Source organism: Diceros bicornis, chromosome 32 (genome assembly GCF_020826845.1).
Source record: "Diceros bicornis minor isolate mBicDic1 chromosome 32, mDicBic1.mat.cur, whole genome shotgun sequence".
In the NCBI taxonomy this organism is placed as follows: Eukaryota; Metazoa; Chordata; class Mammalia; order Perissodactyla; family Rhinocerotidae; genus Diceros; species Diceros bicornis.
In genome coordinates, this window is record NC_080771.1 from 31,418,929 (window position 1) to 31,434,946 (window position 16,018).

General features: G+C 42.1%; 1 protein-coding gene across 1 annotated transcript in view; it reads left to right on the plus strand.

Moving 5' to 3' along the window:
* HSD17B2 (hydroxysteroid 17-beta dehydrogenase 2) overlaps positions 1 to 16,018 on the plus strand; it is a 73,459-nt gene that overhangs the window by 30,892 nt on the left and 26,549 nt on the right. Inside the window, exon 2 of the mRNA XM_058528360.1 lies at positions 14,242 to 14,454. Within this exon, the coding sequence (XP_058384343.1) occupies positions 14,242 to 14,454 (213 nt within the window). The remainder of the gene's footprint in view (positions 1 to 14,241; positions 14,455 to 16,018) is intronic.

Consider the following 16,018-nt stretch of genomic DNA (forward strand, 5'->3'; position numbering starts at 1 on the left):
GAAGAACAGCTGTAACTAGTTTGCACTGTTGCACGCATGACGGGAGTCCATCCTCTTTGAAGGGAGCTAGCAGCAGTGATGGGGACCCCTCTCTGGCACAGAGCTCCCAGCATTGGTCCCCACTTTGTGCATTACATCCCTGCTCAGGTGCTCAAGGAGACACTGAATTATAGCAGTAAAAGAACATGCTTTAGAAAGAGCAAATCTGGGTTTGAGAGCTGACTCCAGTACATTCCAGCTGTGTAGCCTTGAACAAGTATTAATCTCTCAGCACCTCTGTTGCCAATCTTAACATGGGAATAACAATAGTATGGGAGAATATTCATAAAGTTTATGTCCTATGAAAAATATGTTTATTTCCATTAAAAAAATTGACATGAAAGATCTAGCTATTTCCGAGGGCCTCACCACCCAACAGTTACTGTCCTTTAAGAGTTCACTGGCAAGCGAGGTGGGGTGTTGGTGGCACAATTGTCAAGTATTTGCTCTTCCTGGATTAGGAGCTGAGCTTTGTATGGCCCTCAGGGAAATCTTAAGTGCTCTGGAGTTTTATTTTATTTGTCTACCTTTTTATTGTACCTTCATCTATTTTATAGAGAACAGGCAGTGTCAACGTGAGGGTGGCAGTGATGGATTGCATAAGTCTTAAACAAGAGGGGGAAAGTCCTACTTAGTTCCTACTTAGTTTTTCACAGGTTTCCAGATAAACGCTCTTGATCCAATGACTTTTATAAGTGGGACAAAGTATGTCAGGGGTCTCAGGTTCTAAAGGGGTGGTGGAGGCCACATTAGTGAGGAATGCTGGCATGGAAATGCACATGCGTACTACGGAGCAGTGAGCCTTGTTCTAACTAAGAGTATGGCCCATGTGAGGGGGCAGCCATTGGGATCCTCAGTGTCAGCTCACGGATTCCTTGTGGGAATGCAGGCCTGGAGTTAGCCCATTTCCTGGTTAATCAAGAGAAGTCATTGACCTGTATTTCAAGGTGAAATCTCCCGATTCTAAGTGTTAGTTTAAATGTTTACAAAATACACTGTGTGGGCCAAGCAAGATACATATTCAGACTGTGTCCTCTTATTGATACATAGAAGGTCCTCAATTTGCATTTGTCCATTCCACGATTAGAAGTGAAATTCCACCATGAGAAAGGGCCTTTCAAGATGCCCAGCCTTGAGAAGCTCTACTTTAAGCTGCTGTTGTTTCAAGATATCATTGGCAAAGGGGTGGGGGGGGACTTAGCAGAGCTTTAGGGACAGGTTCTGGGAGAGATGAGACCGCTGGCAGAAAGAGAGCCATGGTCCTTGGCTGATTCAGCACTATGGTTAGAATAGCTATGACGACCTTCTAAGATAAGAACTGAACTGAAAATCATTCCAGGAACTAGAAGTAATCAATGAAAGGAATAGCGTGGATTTAAAAAAAAAGCTTCCATTTACATAACAAATACCTGGATAACAACCACCCTTTGCCAGACCCTGTTCTAATTACTTTAAAATATTAAATTATTTAATCCTTCTAACAATTGTATGAAGCAGGTTCTAGTATCACCCTACTTTATAGATGAGAAAACTGAGGCACAGAGAGGTTAAGTAACTGTCCAAAGTCACACAGCTGGTAAGTGGCAGAGTAAGAATTTGAGCCCAGGTATCCCGGCTCCAGAATCCAGCACTCACCATTTCTCTCTGCTGCATTTTAATAGGGAGAATTTTATCTAGTAATGAAAAATTCTGGTTTATGGGTTTGAAGACTGTAGAGATATGCAAAACTTGTTTATATAATATTTATTTAAAAATTAGTTGTCAAATTATATGTGTGCTATACAACTGAAATTGTTAAAGAACAGTATATAGAAAAAAAGATGAAGGAAAAACATGAAAATTGTAAAAGTTATGCTAGACTGGTGAGGTTATGGATAGTTTCTTCTTTTATTTATCTCATTGTTGATCTTAAAGTTTTATTGCTTGTGTGCTGTTTTAATAGTGACTAGAAACCATTCACAGGCTCGCAAATTCTTCCCCTTCATCTCTTTTTCTGAATGTAGTTTCCAAGGGACCCAGCTCGTGTCTAAGAGCACACGCAGTCTCATCTTTACAGGGCGGGTGTGTTTCACTCAAGGAATCCAGCCCTAAAGAACTCCTGAACTTCAATTATTCACAACTTGCTTAATTTAAGACTTGACCCAACGTGCAATGGGACGTTTCTGTTCAGCAGCTAATACAGCGCCCCCGTGTGGCAATAGCATAAAGCCACCTGACCATTAGCCCACCAGCTTTGAAACAACTATACAATTTTTAATTAATTCTTTTGAGTTAAAGTGATTCACATTGTTCCCATTTTGCACATAAATTGAGACTTTATTAATATTTTTAGAATGAATCACTATTTCGAATTCACTCCAATCTTGCACAAATGGGACTCTAGTACTCATTGCTTGCTCCAAGTTGATAGATTTCCAGGCTACTAGGAAGAATGGTCCCAAAGGGCATAGCTTAAAATCAGCTCCAGCATTTCCCCCCACTCTATTGGGGTAGGCATCCAACCCAACGAACATTTGTTGAGCACTTACTTTGAGTCAGGTACCCCCAACACAAGCGACATAGGACTCTCTCTCTGTTCTTAAGGCACTCACATTCCAGTCCCCCTTAAATGACGTTTTAATGTTTTTTATTGACCACCTGCTAAGTGCTAAGCCCTGTGCTCTGGAAGAATTGAATATTTTATACCCCAGATGTTTATATCCCAAGCCCTGCGTGAGTTCCAACCTACCTCTGCCATGTCTCAGCTGAATGACTTAAACCTTCTGTGTCTCAGTTTCCTCCTCTGTAAAGTGACGACAGTAAAATGACTTACCTCCCAGGGTGGTTGGGAGGGTTCAATGGATTCATATGTGTGAAGTTGGCTGGAACTTGGTAAGCATTCCATTTGTATAACTAGATATGATTATTTTCAGAGGTTACTGTGGCGTAACTCTTATGAAACACTGCCTTTTCATGAAGGCCCCAGCCTTGTCTTTGGGTTTCTGGAGAGTGCAAGGGTTGCCCTATCTCTACAGGAAGTGGATCCCCAGCCATGTACTTTCCCAAGGCAGTTTGACCCCTGTACATGCTCACAGCCTTAAAACACCAGGGCTAGCACAGCCTGATCTCAAACACTCTAAGTCAGAAATGATTTCTAGGTTAGAGCCACGATACTGATGACAGCCATGTATGACATTCTGGGCCTTGTGCAAAACATCCTCTGTCTCATTGACATCCAAGGTCAGCCTAGGAAGGAGGTACTATTATAACCCCACTTCCCAGGAAGTGGAGGCTCCACACAACTGTATGTAATGTTTCCTAAGGCTAGCACATGGAAGAGACAGAATCAGGCAGTCTGAGTCTTAACGGAGATATTTAGCTGACTGTCAATAGAGGCAAACTCCCCATGTACCAATATGGTGCACGTAAAGGCCTGAAAATCAGGAAGGATGACATAGTTTTATTAGGAAAAAAAAAAAAAAGACCTATATAGTAATTACTTGGAACGAGCACTGTTAAGCATGTCACAATTATTAACTGATGTAGGTACCATTATTCAGCCCATTTTACAGATGAGGAAGCTGAGGCACAGAGCTGGTTAAATAACCTGACCAGGGTTGCACAGGTAGGGACAGTGGGGCCAGGTTCACACCCAGGCTCCTATGCTATACTTCCTCAGAGGTAAGGACAAGCAGATGGCCTCCCATGAGCTTTGGTTTAATCCACTGTCAAATAAAAAACAAATCCAGATTTAGTAAGGAGAGACTTCGTTCGAAAGCATTATTACATGGGCAGAGAGGACCATTGCAGTAAGGGAAACACTGACCACAGGTCTGAAAATATCTCAAGGGTTAAGCCAAAAAGAATTTTGCTTTCAGAGTGAGGAGTAAATAAATCTAGAAAGAACCAGGTGAAAGGAACTGGGCCAGGAGTGGCATGATCAGACTGCAGAGGAGAGAATGCCTTCCCCTGAAGCCAGCCTGTTCTCTGGAGGGACTGTCCGCCGGCTCAGGCTGAGGATGGGCCAGGACTGGGGGAAGGAGAGAATCTATACCCAAGCTTTGTTAACAAACATTTTGTTCCAATGACTCATTGAGATAAGCCGTTCAGCTAATCGTTTATGAAGCAAAGAATGGGAATTGGGAGGGCCTGGTCTGGCCTTGTCCTAGATAAACAAGAGGGGCATCCGTGAGTTTTATCAAAGTCACGCAGGGAAGGTGACTCTTTTGCAGTGAGCTGTTTGCCAGACCACGAAGAGTGGAGGTATTTCCTAACCTGTAGCTGTTTTCCAGGGTCACAGAGCTCGGTAAACTTCAGTGTCATCACTCAGTTTGCAGCTAGCATCTACTATATGCCAGGCTCTTCCTGGAACGTTCCAAAGAGAGTCAGATCCTGTGTTCATGAAGCTGGTCGAAGGCACTACCTTCGAAAATGTCTGAAAGATCATTCTCTACTCACAGAAAATGGGGTTGGATCAGCGTCTCGTCCTTCTTTCATTTAGCATATGTTTTCAAGGTTCGTGCGTGTTGTAACGTGCACTGGAACGTCACGCCTTCTATTGCTGAATACTATTTCATTGTATGGATAGACTACATTGTGTTTATCCATTTGCCAGTTGACGGATATTTGCGTGGGCAACCCTTTCTCACCTTCCTCGCTAGATGTTGTGGCAGAGCATTTATTCGCTGCATGGAGATGAGGGCCATAGCCTTCATCTCTGCACTGTAGAATGACTCTCTCCATGCAGTGGGAACATGCTGGTGGCATCCTGTTATGACACAAACCTATCAGGGGAACTGGGAGCTTTAAAATCCATGGCCCCAATATGTCCAACCATGCCAACCCAGAGGCAGAAGCACAGGGCGTGGGGCCTCACATGCGAGGGGCCCTCCATGAACACCTGGCCTCATCCAACAGAGTGTGTATAACCTGGCTCCGGGTCCACTCTTCACTCCAGTCTGGTTCTAAGTTAGTTATTTTCAGGTTAATTCATATCCTTCCTTGCTGCTCCACAAGAGGATCATTCTGGGGTTGGCTTCCCCATACCCCCCTTCTCTGCCTACACAGATAAGGGAGAAGGTGGATGGTCCTGGATGATGAAGAGTCACGGACTTGGATTTAGGCTCTGCCAAAATGTCCAGGTCCACTCCTACTATCTCTGTCACCTTGGCCTCTCTTGTTTTCAGTTTCCCCATCTGTAAAATGGGAATAATAATCTTGACTGTAGACATTTGGAGAATAATTTTACAAAACAGGTTTGGCCACCAGTGCCATTTGGGGAGTTTGAGGGAGAGGCCGCACAGGTTGCGCCCTCTGTCTGGTGAACCTGCTACTGTCCAGGATCTGGCCTCACCACCGTAGACCCAGAAGTTAGATGTGTCCAGTGGCAGGTCCATTTCTACAGGGAAAAGTCACATTTGCCAGGCTCACAAAACTGTTATACGTATATATTATTATATGTTAGAACCAGAATTCTAATGTGGTAATTTACACCAAGGCAGAGATCTTGTCACATGGCCCAGATACTTGTGTCTGCCTCAGTTGGTACCATCTCCTCCTCTGGCCAGGGCCAGGCGGGAAACCACACATACGTAGGGGACTGTTTCCTGCAGGTGCACGTGGACATACAAGAAGGAAGGAGATGGAGCAAAAGTTAAATGCAATCAACGACGGGAACCAGATGCCTTCATTTCATAGTAGGGATGTCAGAGGGACACCAGTGCCCACACCTTTTGCTAAGGCTGCTGCTCTCTCAGGCAGTGTTTGCAGACACCAGCCACATTGGCCTTTCTGCTGCATCTTTTTCTACATTTACAGGGCTGGCGAATCTCCATTCTAATTGGCATGACCTTTAAAAGACGAGAAGTTACACAAGAGAAATAAGTACCTTCTTGCAGCAAAAATGGGAAACATTATAAGACAAGACCCCTTCCATTCTGCCTCTCCTCCTAGGGGCAACTACCATTACCATTTTGGTGTCTCTCCTTCCAAATCCTTTCTTTTACATTTCCATTCACAGGTAGGTATAGAATCAGATCCCTCCCTTTTTGGGGGCATAAGTTGTATTCTATATAATAAGTGCTATACTGTAACTTATTGTGCTTAGCAAAGTATCTTGGAGCAATATCCATGTCAGTTTATATAGCTCTACCCCTCTTGTTCTTTTTCTTTTGGTGAGGAAGACTAGTGTAAGCTAACATCCATTGCTAATCCTCCTCTTTCTGCTGAGGAAGATTGGCCCTCAGCTAACATCCATGCCCATCTTCCTCAATTTTACATCTGGGATGCCTGCTTAATAAGAGGTGCATATGTCCACGCCCAGGATCCGAACCCGCAAACCCCGGGCTACTGAAGTGGAGTGAGCAAACATAACCCCTCTACCCTATCTTTTAAAATTATTGTGTCATATTCCATTGTAGGTACCATAATTTATGTTACCATTCTCCTATTCGTGGACATTTAGATTAATTCCTTCTTTCACTATTATATACAGTGCTGTAAAGAACATCATTTATGTATTTCTGAATACAGTCATGCACCACATAATGATGTTTTGATCAATGACAGACCACATATCTGACGGTGGTCCCGTAAGATCAGTACCATACAGTCTAGGTGTGTAGTGGGCTGTACCATCTAGGTCTGTGGAAGTATACTCTACAACGTTCACGCGACGATGAAATTGCCTAATGATGCATTTCTCAGACCGTACCTCCGTCATTGAGTGATGCCTGACCATATATGTGAGTTTTTTCTCTACGACAGATACTGAGACTTTTTGGGTCAAAGGATATGCACATTCAAAATGTTGTAAATTTGAGTCCTTTGTATTTATCAGCAGTGTATGTGAATGCCTGTTTCTCTGTCTTTTCGTCTTCTGATGGTGATCATCCTCTCTTTGGGGTGTTAAAATAACAAAATTCAACTGAGTAAATTTGAAGATCTAATTGACTTTATTTAATGATTCATGAGGCAGGCAGCACCCCACCTGAGCAGATAGAAAGGAGCTCCAAAGAGTTGCAGAAAAGAAAAGGTTTTTAAAGGCAGAAGGGGAGTGGAAAAAGGAAGTTTATTAGCAAAGAGTGGATTGTTTCAGGAAGGGTCACCTTCCTATGGCAGATGGAAAGGGTCTACAGGAAGATTACCTCCTAGTGCTGACCAGGTAATTCCAGATCGACTTGTTAAATGTTACATTCCCGGGAGGGGCTGAAATTGCAGTTAAGATTGGTATTAAGTCTTGGTTTACTGATGTGGAGCTTAGCACAAGTGACTCTATTTTGCGCCCGTCATTTCTTTTTTTAACAGTTCTCCCCTTTTGATCAGACTCTCAGCTTAACTGAGAGATGAGATACAAATTTAAGGCATTAGCACCACTCTCGGCTACTGCTCTGTAGTTCATGTAATTTTCACTGATCCTCCGTGTGACCTTTACAGGTCATGTTTTTTTTGCTGAATCTCTGTGGTGTTCGCAGGTCACAGCTTCAGACTTACAATTTTTAAGTTGGTCATTTTCTTCATTCCCTTTCTGGTATTCCAGTCTTTGAGAGATCCTTTGCTTGGTGGTTAGTGGCTACAAGCATGCATTTAAAGCTTTTGAGAGTATACAGCACACCAGGGAGACTACTATGATTATTATAAGCAGGATGATTCCCAATGTCTGGAGTGAACTTTGGAGCCATCATCCCCAAAGACGCAAACCAGTCAAAATCAAATAAGTCAAAGAAAGACCTCACTGAAGGAGTCACCTTTTAAAGCCAAGTGGCTTGCTCAGTGATCTTATGGAATTGAGTTTCAACTTCCCTAGAAGTGTTAATCCAGGTACAGCAGGTGGTATTGGCCACAGCACAGACACCTCCTTCTTCAGTTCAAAGGTAATCAAGGGCTGTCCTATCATCAAGAACAACTTTGGCCAGAGAGTCTAAGGATTTTTGTTGAGCAGCTATTGCCTTAGCAGTGGATTCTGCAATATTTTCAAGAATAAGGAGAGGTTCCTGATCATAGTCTCACTCACATTTACTCCTAACCAGGGAAGTAGGGCCCTGCCAAGGGAAGTGAATACTGAATCCTGAATACCTCCTGGTAGGTCCTTTCTAACTCGATGACATAAATTCAGGTGAGTTGGCCAATGAGTGTCTCAATTGGTTTGTGAACAGTTAGGGGCACAGTTAGGTAACCTAAGAGGCATTGCCCGGTTATGTGCCAGCCATCTAGGCATTCACAGGCCCAAGAAGAATGCTAACCATCACAGATGAAGATAAATCTTGTCAGGGCACAAACCATTCCTGCTAAGGTGGCACTGTTAATGGATTCTAGCATCATGGACAGATGGAAGTTTCTCATGATGAATCCAGCAGTTTGAAAGGTTGCTCTCCTTAGCAATGGCCTGGGAGATATGGATGATGGCATTATCTTTTCATGCCAATGCCAGAGTAAGGGAAAGAAAGAAAAGAAGAAAGGGTTTCACATTTAGTTAAGGTATAAAGACTCTTGATCTGGGGGCCGGCCCGGTGGCGCAAGCGGTTAAGTGCGCGCGCTCCGCTGCGGCGGCCCGGGGTTCGCTGGTTCGGATCCCGGGCGCGCACCGACACACTGCTTGGTAAGCCATGCTGTGGCGGCGTCCCATATAAAAAGTGGAGGAAGATGGGCACCGATGTTAGCCCAGGGCCGTCTTCCTCAGCAAAAAAAAAAAAAAGAGGAGGATTGGCGGATGTTAGCTCAGGGCTGATCTCCTCACAAAAAAAAAAAAAAAAAAAAAAAAAAAAAGACTCTTGATCTGGAGTTCTGTGGGGAAGCAGTCTGCATTAATGTCAGCTACTCCTCTTTCCGTTAGTTTGATTCAGAGGTCTCCAGCATCTGCACAGCACTAGATCTCGGGTGGAACCTTCTTCAGCTGTGAGATGTGTACCCAAGGTTCGAGTCCCCACAGTTTGGCTGCCATCTGTGTAGTGAGGGGAACCTGGTAGAGTCCCTGTCAAGGAGATTCAAGCATAGTCTTTGTTCTCAGTTGTTCCAAATCAGAAGGGTGGGAGCAAACTGGAAACATTAGTTTGGAGAGCCAATGCCAGATATTTGAGGAAACTAGAATTCAGGATCCAATCCAGTGTACAAGTATATAACAAAAACCTCAAGGGCAGTTAACAGGATTAGAATCTAATATTTACAAAGGTGCAAACATAATTTTTCTCTCTCCCATTACCCCCGTTTTTTTTTCTCAAAGTGCAATCACAGTAAAAATAATTTGTTTGCGTTAGGCCTGATTATTCACATTAAGTGCAGTAAGAATAGTAATTGACCATATAAGCTCTTTTTAAGACTGCTTTGCTGGAACTTTACATAAGGATTCTCAAGTTGAACTCTTAAAGGCCTCTGAGGCCAGGAAGCCAACCCAGGGACTTGTCATTAGAATTTGCCTGCAATACCTATGGTTTGGGTGAATTCCTCTCTTCTCAAGGTCCCCCAAAATATCCTGAGGTTCCTGGGCCTGCTAGGAAGTGACCTTCCTTACTCACCTAGTAAAGCTGCTGAGGATCCTGTAAGCAAGGTAATAGGCTGATTTTTCCAAGGGGTTTTATTGGCTCCGTAAAGTCAAACTTAGTTCCTTAAAGCTATCTAGTCATATCCGAGTCTATGCACATCTCTTTCAAATATGACATTCCAGTCAAAACCTTGGTAATATAGCCAGTGTTTCCAACTGTGTCCTGTTACAAGGAGAATAGATTTTTATTGAAATTATACAAATAACTAACTACATTGCCATAAAAAGCCTACTCAAGAATGTCCAAATTCTGGAGGGATAGGGTAGGGAGAAAAAGTAAATATTTCATCTTCGTTTACAATGGTATACTTTATTAAATTGCTGTAAGTCATGGATAGCTTAAGAGAAAAGGTTTCCTTAAATCTGGAAAAACAAAACATTAAGTAACTAGCAATATTTCAGATAAAAAGTCATAAAAAATTACAATCATCTTCCTCAGCTCATTCAGTCCCATGTAATTAATACTTTTTCTGCTTGAATCCAGTTCAGTTTTATGAATTTAAAATTATCAGAAATTTGTGCTTGTCAAAGTCCTTTCCATAAGTCCCCTTGAAGATGAAGCACTTTTGCAGGAACACTTTTGCAAAGGCATCTGAGTAAAACAATAAGTTTCTGTAAACGACAAAGAGTTAAAATGCCCATTATTAAAGATCTCATGAGAGTTCATTATGATGGAATTAGCAAGGAAACTTGGTTACTTTTGTGACACACAACATTTTCAGATAATAACTGGAATTATGAGTGATAACATTACACCAAAATATATCAGATTTCCAGGAATTTCACATAAGTTCTGGAGCACTTATAACATATACCTATACAAATACAACCTAAAGAAGGCTTAGTATTACCTTTTGTTGACAATGCCTCCCATGTAATTTAACATATCAAATAAGCCTAATTAGTTTAACATTTCTCTTTTTTATAAAGAGAGAAAACAAATCTTTTGAGGTGTTTCAGGTGCTCTCTGTAAAATCCCAAAGTTAGTTTGAAGTCAAAAAAGACTTCATTTAGAATTTGATTTTGGGAAGTTTGTCAAAAATATCAAAAGGTTTTAAAATACTTAGGATCAAAGGTCACTGTGAAAGAATAGTTAGTGATCCTTTTAACAGAGAGAAAACCAAATTTTAATTTTGCACTAGCTTACTTTTGATATTAAAGTTCAATTAACTTAAGTAAATTCATTCTAATCTTAGCCAGCTTGACCACACATTAAAATTTCTTTCCAAAGATTCCTTTTCCACAAACCTTTTACAACTTTCTGTTTTACATTCAGATTCTGTCCTGTTTTTCCTCTTTCTCATTCTGAGGTAATCAGCCTCACTTTAGGACAAAATTATTTTCTTTTCCCTCAATGAAATGCATCTCCATTCCTCACACCTTCTCTTACAGAAAACACACATATGAAGACATTTTCTAATTCTTAAAAGTATATTTTCCTCATAGTAAATTTTCCAATGTGGCATAAAACATGTTTACCGACAGACCCAAATATCTATAGTTCCTCTGTAAAGAAAGCCAAAAATGGATAAACCTATTTTTTAGTAATGTTTTAGTATTTTATTTTATTTGGAGATGATCTATATATTCAATGAATTTGACTTAAATCATCATTTAACTTAACTTAGCAAAACTTTAAGGTTTAAAATAACCAAGATTTTAGAAACCATTCACTGAAAAGTTCACCTAGAAACTTTTATCCCATTTACATCTATTTAAATCATTTGTTCTTAATTATATTTAGATTACCTACAAAAACTTTATTAGACATTAGACAACGTCAGTCATTACCCTAAGTTATTTTTCTGGCTGACAAATTTTGTAACAGAGATAACATGAACTTATTTGATTAGTAAACCCAGGTAGAATAAAAATTACATGTCTGTATCATATTTAATGCTGATAACTCGGAAGACATACCTATTTTAATTAAACCAAACTTAAACTAGCTTTATAACCAAATATTTTCCCAGATCACGTGAATCTGAAAAGCATTTGGGTTAAGTTTTTATATTTCAAGAGTTTTAGGAATCTTTAATTCATATAAGTGCTTAATTTTCTTCAAGCCAATTTAATAGAGCTGTTTTACAAATTAACTTTAGTAATACCACCCGAAGGTAGAAAATACCACACATATACAGCCCATATATATAGACACAGATAAACATACAGACAGCTACAAACAGAGACCTTATAGATTCTGTTTTCAAAATTACTGCCATGAATCAGGTACAATAATACAAAACTCACTAGTTATTAAAGAAGTTGGATCTAAATTGTTTTTCTAGTAGAATAAATTAAGGCTTGTTAAGTTAATAATAAGTTAAGGCTACCTGCTCAGAAGCTTTTTACTAATATCTGTGGAGAAGACACTTTTCATTTGCCTGAATTTCAAATAAACTTTCCCCCTTTTGTTTTCCTTCTGGTAAGAATTACCTTCCTGAAGTTTGATTTTCAAAGAGATAGCCTAGAAAAGAGTTTCTGGAGAAAACCAGGTAGAATATTTACATTTCAAAGGCATAGGGAAAAATTGCAAGTCCTTCTAAGAAGTACTTTGGTTTCCTAAGGCCAGAATTTTTACAATACTTACAGGCCTTTTGAGATAATTAGTTGAGGTTAATCCTTTGTTAAAAAGGATAGGTGGACTTTCTGAGATCCCCTTTAGCAATAGTCTTTACCCCATGGGCACCTTGACACACCAGCAGTAACCAGTGACATGTTACTGTGGACTGGGCAATAGAAGGCCATGTGCACCAACAGCGACTCCCAACATGGAATTGGGGACTGGGGAAAGGACTGAATCAGCAGACCCCAAAGAATGGGGTCTGAGGGCTGATTCCAAACGAATAGGGGAACTGCAGCTGTCCCCAGAATCAAGGGCTGGGTTTCCATTCGGGGAATTACGGACTGAACCAAGGGTCAGGGGCTTGAGTTCCAGGTGGAACCATCTGCCAGCTCAAGCAGATCTGCCCTGGACTGGAAGCCAATTATATCCAGAGCTCAATGCAAAGAGAACAGAGCTCAGAACCAAGAGGAACTGACCCCCAGCCCTTAGAAATGGCAAGAAAGAGAGAATTCGAAAGGTTCACGGGTACCATGCCTGTGTTTCTCGTTATCCCCAAAGCCATCAGAAGTTTGCTTTGGATCTCATCACTGTCACCAACTCTGTTAAAAAAACAAAATTCAACTGAGTAAATCTGAAGATCTAATTGGCTTTATTTAATGATTCATGAATCGGGCAGCACCCCATCTTAGTGGATAGAAAGGAGCTCCAAAGAGCTGCAGAAAGGGAAAGGTTTTTACAGGCAGAAAGGAGATGGGAAAAGGAAATTTATCAGCAAAGAGTGGATTGTTTCAGGCAAGGGGCACCTTCCTATAGGCGATAGAAGGGGTCTATTGGGCAGATTACCTCACTAGTGCTGACCAGGTAATTTCAGGTTGATTGGTTAAAGGTTACATTCTGGGAGAGGCTAAAACTGCAGTTTGGTTAGGTATTAAGTCTTGATTTGCTGATGTGGGGCTTAGCACAAGCAAGTCCACTTTGGGCCTGTCATTCTTTTTTTAACAGGGGACAGTAACTCTTTCCCTGTGTGATTCTAGACAGGTCCTGTTAGCTTGGAAGTCAGACATCTTTCCTGATCACTTACATATTGGTCTTTGAGTTGATTATCAGCGTGCTCTCTGATTTCCTGTATTTTCTGATTTTTAGGGGGATGCCTGGCTATAGTCCCCAACCGCTGACAAGAGAGATCCCTCAAGGTTTACAGGAAAGACCACATGACACAGTCAAGTGAAGAAGATTTCTCATCTTTAGAGCTGTAGAGACATAGTAACTGTTACACATTTATTCTGGGGTGGCTCAGAGGGTGTTTTATGTTCATGTTGTCCTCATCTGCAGAATTTCAGATATTTACGTTTTGCACTTGTGGGGCGAAAACAATTTTTCCAGGGTCCATTATATCCTCCAGAGGGGGTTGTGTAAACTCTCGTCTCAAATTCTGCGAAGGCTGACACATACCTATTATATTATCCACTTAGGGCTTTCTATCTGGTTTTGTTGCAAGTTTCTTTCTAGGGTTGATGTCTATTCAATGGCTTGGGAGAAGACCATGGCTAGGGAAAAAGTTGTGAGCAGGTGAGAAGTGCAGGTGGTTATGAGCCCTCATCTTTCATAATCCAGAAGGAACTGGCCCCTGTGGGCAGTCTGTTATTGCTGTGTGTCCACTTTCAAGCAAGACATTTTGTTACATCTCTAAAAAGCAAAACCAACTTCAAAGTATTAGTTTGTAATGAATATTTTACTAAAGATTTTATGGAGTGATGGAGGTTACGTCAAATACAGCAGAGATTAATAAAAAAATTTCCATTAGATGTCTTAGTTTTCCCTCCTAAGTTCTCTGGCCACCAGCCACTCTTGGACCATGCCCCCCGCCCCCCATCAGTGTTTCTCCTTCCACTTATGCCCCCATCCCAAATTCTACCTCATTTCCCTTTTTGGATGCAGAGAAATTTGTCTATTTTGGCTTCTCTGCCCATTTTCCCACTTGGCAAATAAAGAAACTTCCTCAAGACCTACTCTCTCCAGAGAACATGGACAATCATAAATAGCATGCAGTGCATTCCTTATTTAATAATTTCTCCTGCCACTTTGGTTTGAACCCACTTTGTGTTATCTCGACCCCTTGCAGGTAGCGATTCCGGGATTGGCCATGCTTTGTCCAAGTATCTGGACAAGCTGGGCTTCACAGTATTTGCTGGAGTTCTGGATGAAAAGGGATCAGGAGCAGAGGAATTACGAAGAACCTGCTCCGAGCGCCTCTCTGTACTCCAGATGGACATCACCGACCCACAGCAGATCAAAGATGCCTACAGCAAAGTCCTGGAAAAGGTGCAGAACAGAGGTACTGCCTTCAGCTACCCAAGCCCTCGATCGCCCTCCACCCTCCTTGCAAATGCCCAACTCTGGTTCAAGCCTCTAATTACCACTGCCCTCTAGTCCATTCTGGCTGCCAGCCACACCTGAAGACACCTGTACTGAGCACCTGCCACATGCTGGGGCCTCTCGTAGACAGGAAGACGTTAGGAAGGAGTCATCCGTCCTCACAGAACTTAGAGAATTCTTTATCCCATCCCTCCAACATCTGCTCAGTCACTCTCCCATTAATTACTGCCCCTCATCCCCTCCTCACTTCTTTCCTCCTACCAATGGTAATATGTATTAGACTTAAAAAATATAGCTTTGTAATCACTGCCCTTCCTTAGCCACTGCCCTTTCTCTTCCATTTCCTTCACGGCCAAGCTCTTTGGAACCCTGCCACCCTCTGTTTTTATTTCTCGTCATGGCTCCCTAACTGGTCTGGCCAAGCTAATCAGTATTATCCTAAACATGAAAGCTCTTAACTTCTCTGCAGTGTTTAAATGTGTCAATCACCTCCCCAGCCTTGGCTTTGGGGTCTTCAGCCCCCTATTGCCCTCCTAGTTCTCCGATCATTCTTTCTGCTTCTCCTGTATGAGCCTGTTCCTCTGTCCCCCCCATAAATGTGAATGTTACTGAGGGTTCCATCCCCCAAATTCCCTGGGTTTTACTGTTCTCTCTCTATACCAGGAGGAGATGGGCTATGTAATGTGGGGGGCCCAGTGCAAAATGAAAATTATGTGGGGTCCCTTGTTTAACAAATGATTAAGATTTTAAGATGGTGCCAGCAGAGAATTAAACCAAGCATGAGACCCTTCTGAAGCACGGGTCCTGCACAGGTTGCACGCTCACGATACCCATCCAGCCTGGGCACCCCTCCCCCAATCAGTTAAATCAGTATCTGTATACAGTAACTCAGCTCATCCTTCAACAATGAGGCTGATGCGGTTGCTCTCTTTTCACTGGGAATGTCACCTGTACAGAAGATCCTCTTTGACGTTCCCAGATATCAGTATATTTTAAAGCTCCCCAGGTGATGCTAATGCTCTGCCAGAGTTGAGAAACACTGAGATTGAAGCCAGTAACTTCCAAATCTGTATTACCAACCTAGCCCTCTTCTCAACGTCCAGACCTATATGTATATAAAATTGTCTGTCAGACAACCCAACTCAATTTTTCAAAAACTGACTTCGTTATATTTTCCCCTGCTGCCAGTCTGCAAATCAGTTTACCCTCCTGCATCCCATGGCTCAGACACTGGCCTTGCCACCTAATCAGTTATTCAAGCCAGCAACCTGGGGTCACTTAGATCCCCAGCTTGCCCTTGATCTCTGCACCCTATTGGTCCTGAGTCCTGTCAGTTCTACCTCCTAGATAGGTGTCATCCCAGCCCCTTCCTACCACCTCCAGGCAGCTGTGGCTAGTACAGGCTCCATCGTCTCTTGCCTGGGCTTCCGCAATGGCCTCCTTGCAACCCCGCTTTCCTTCCCCATTACTTTCCAAGGGGAGAGTAATGTTTTCAATGTGCACGTCTTACAATGTCATCCATC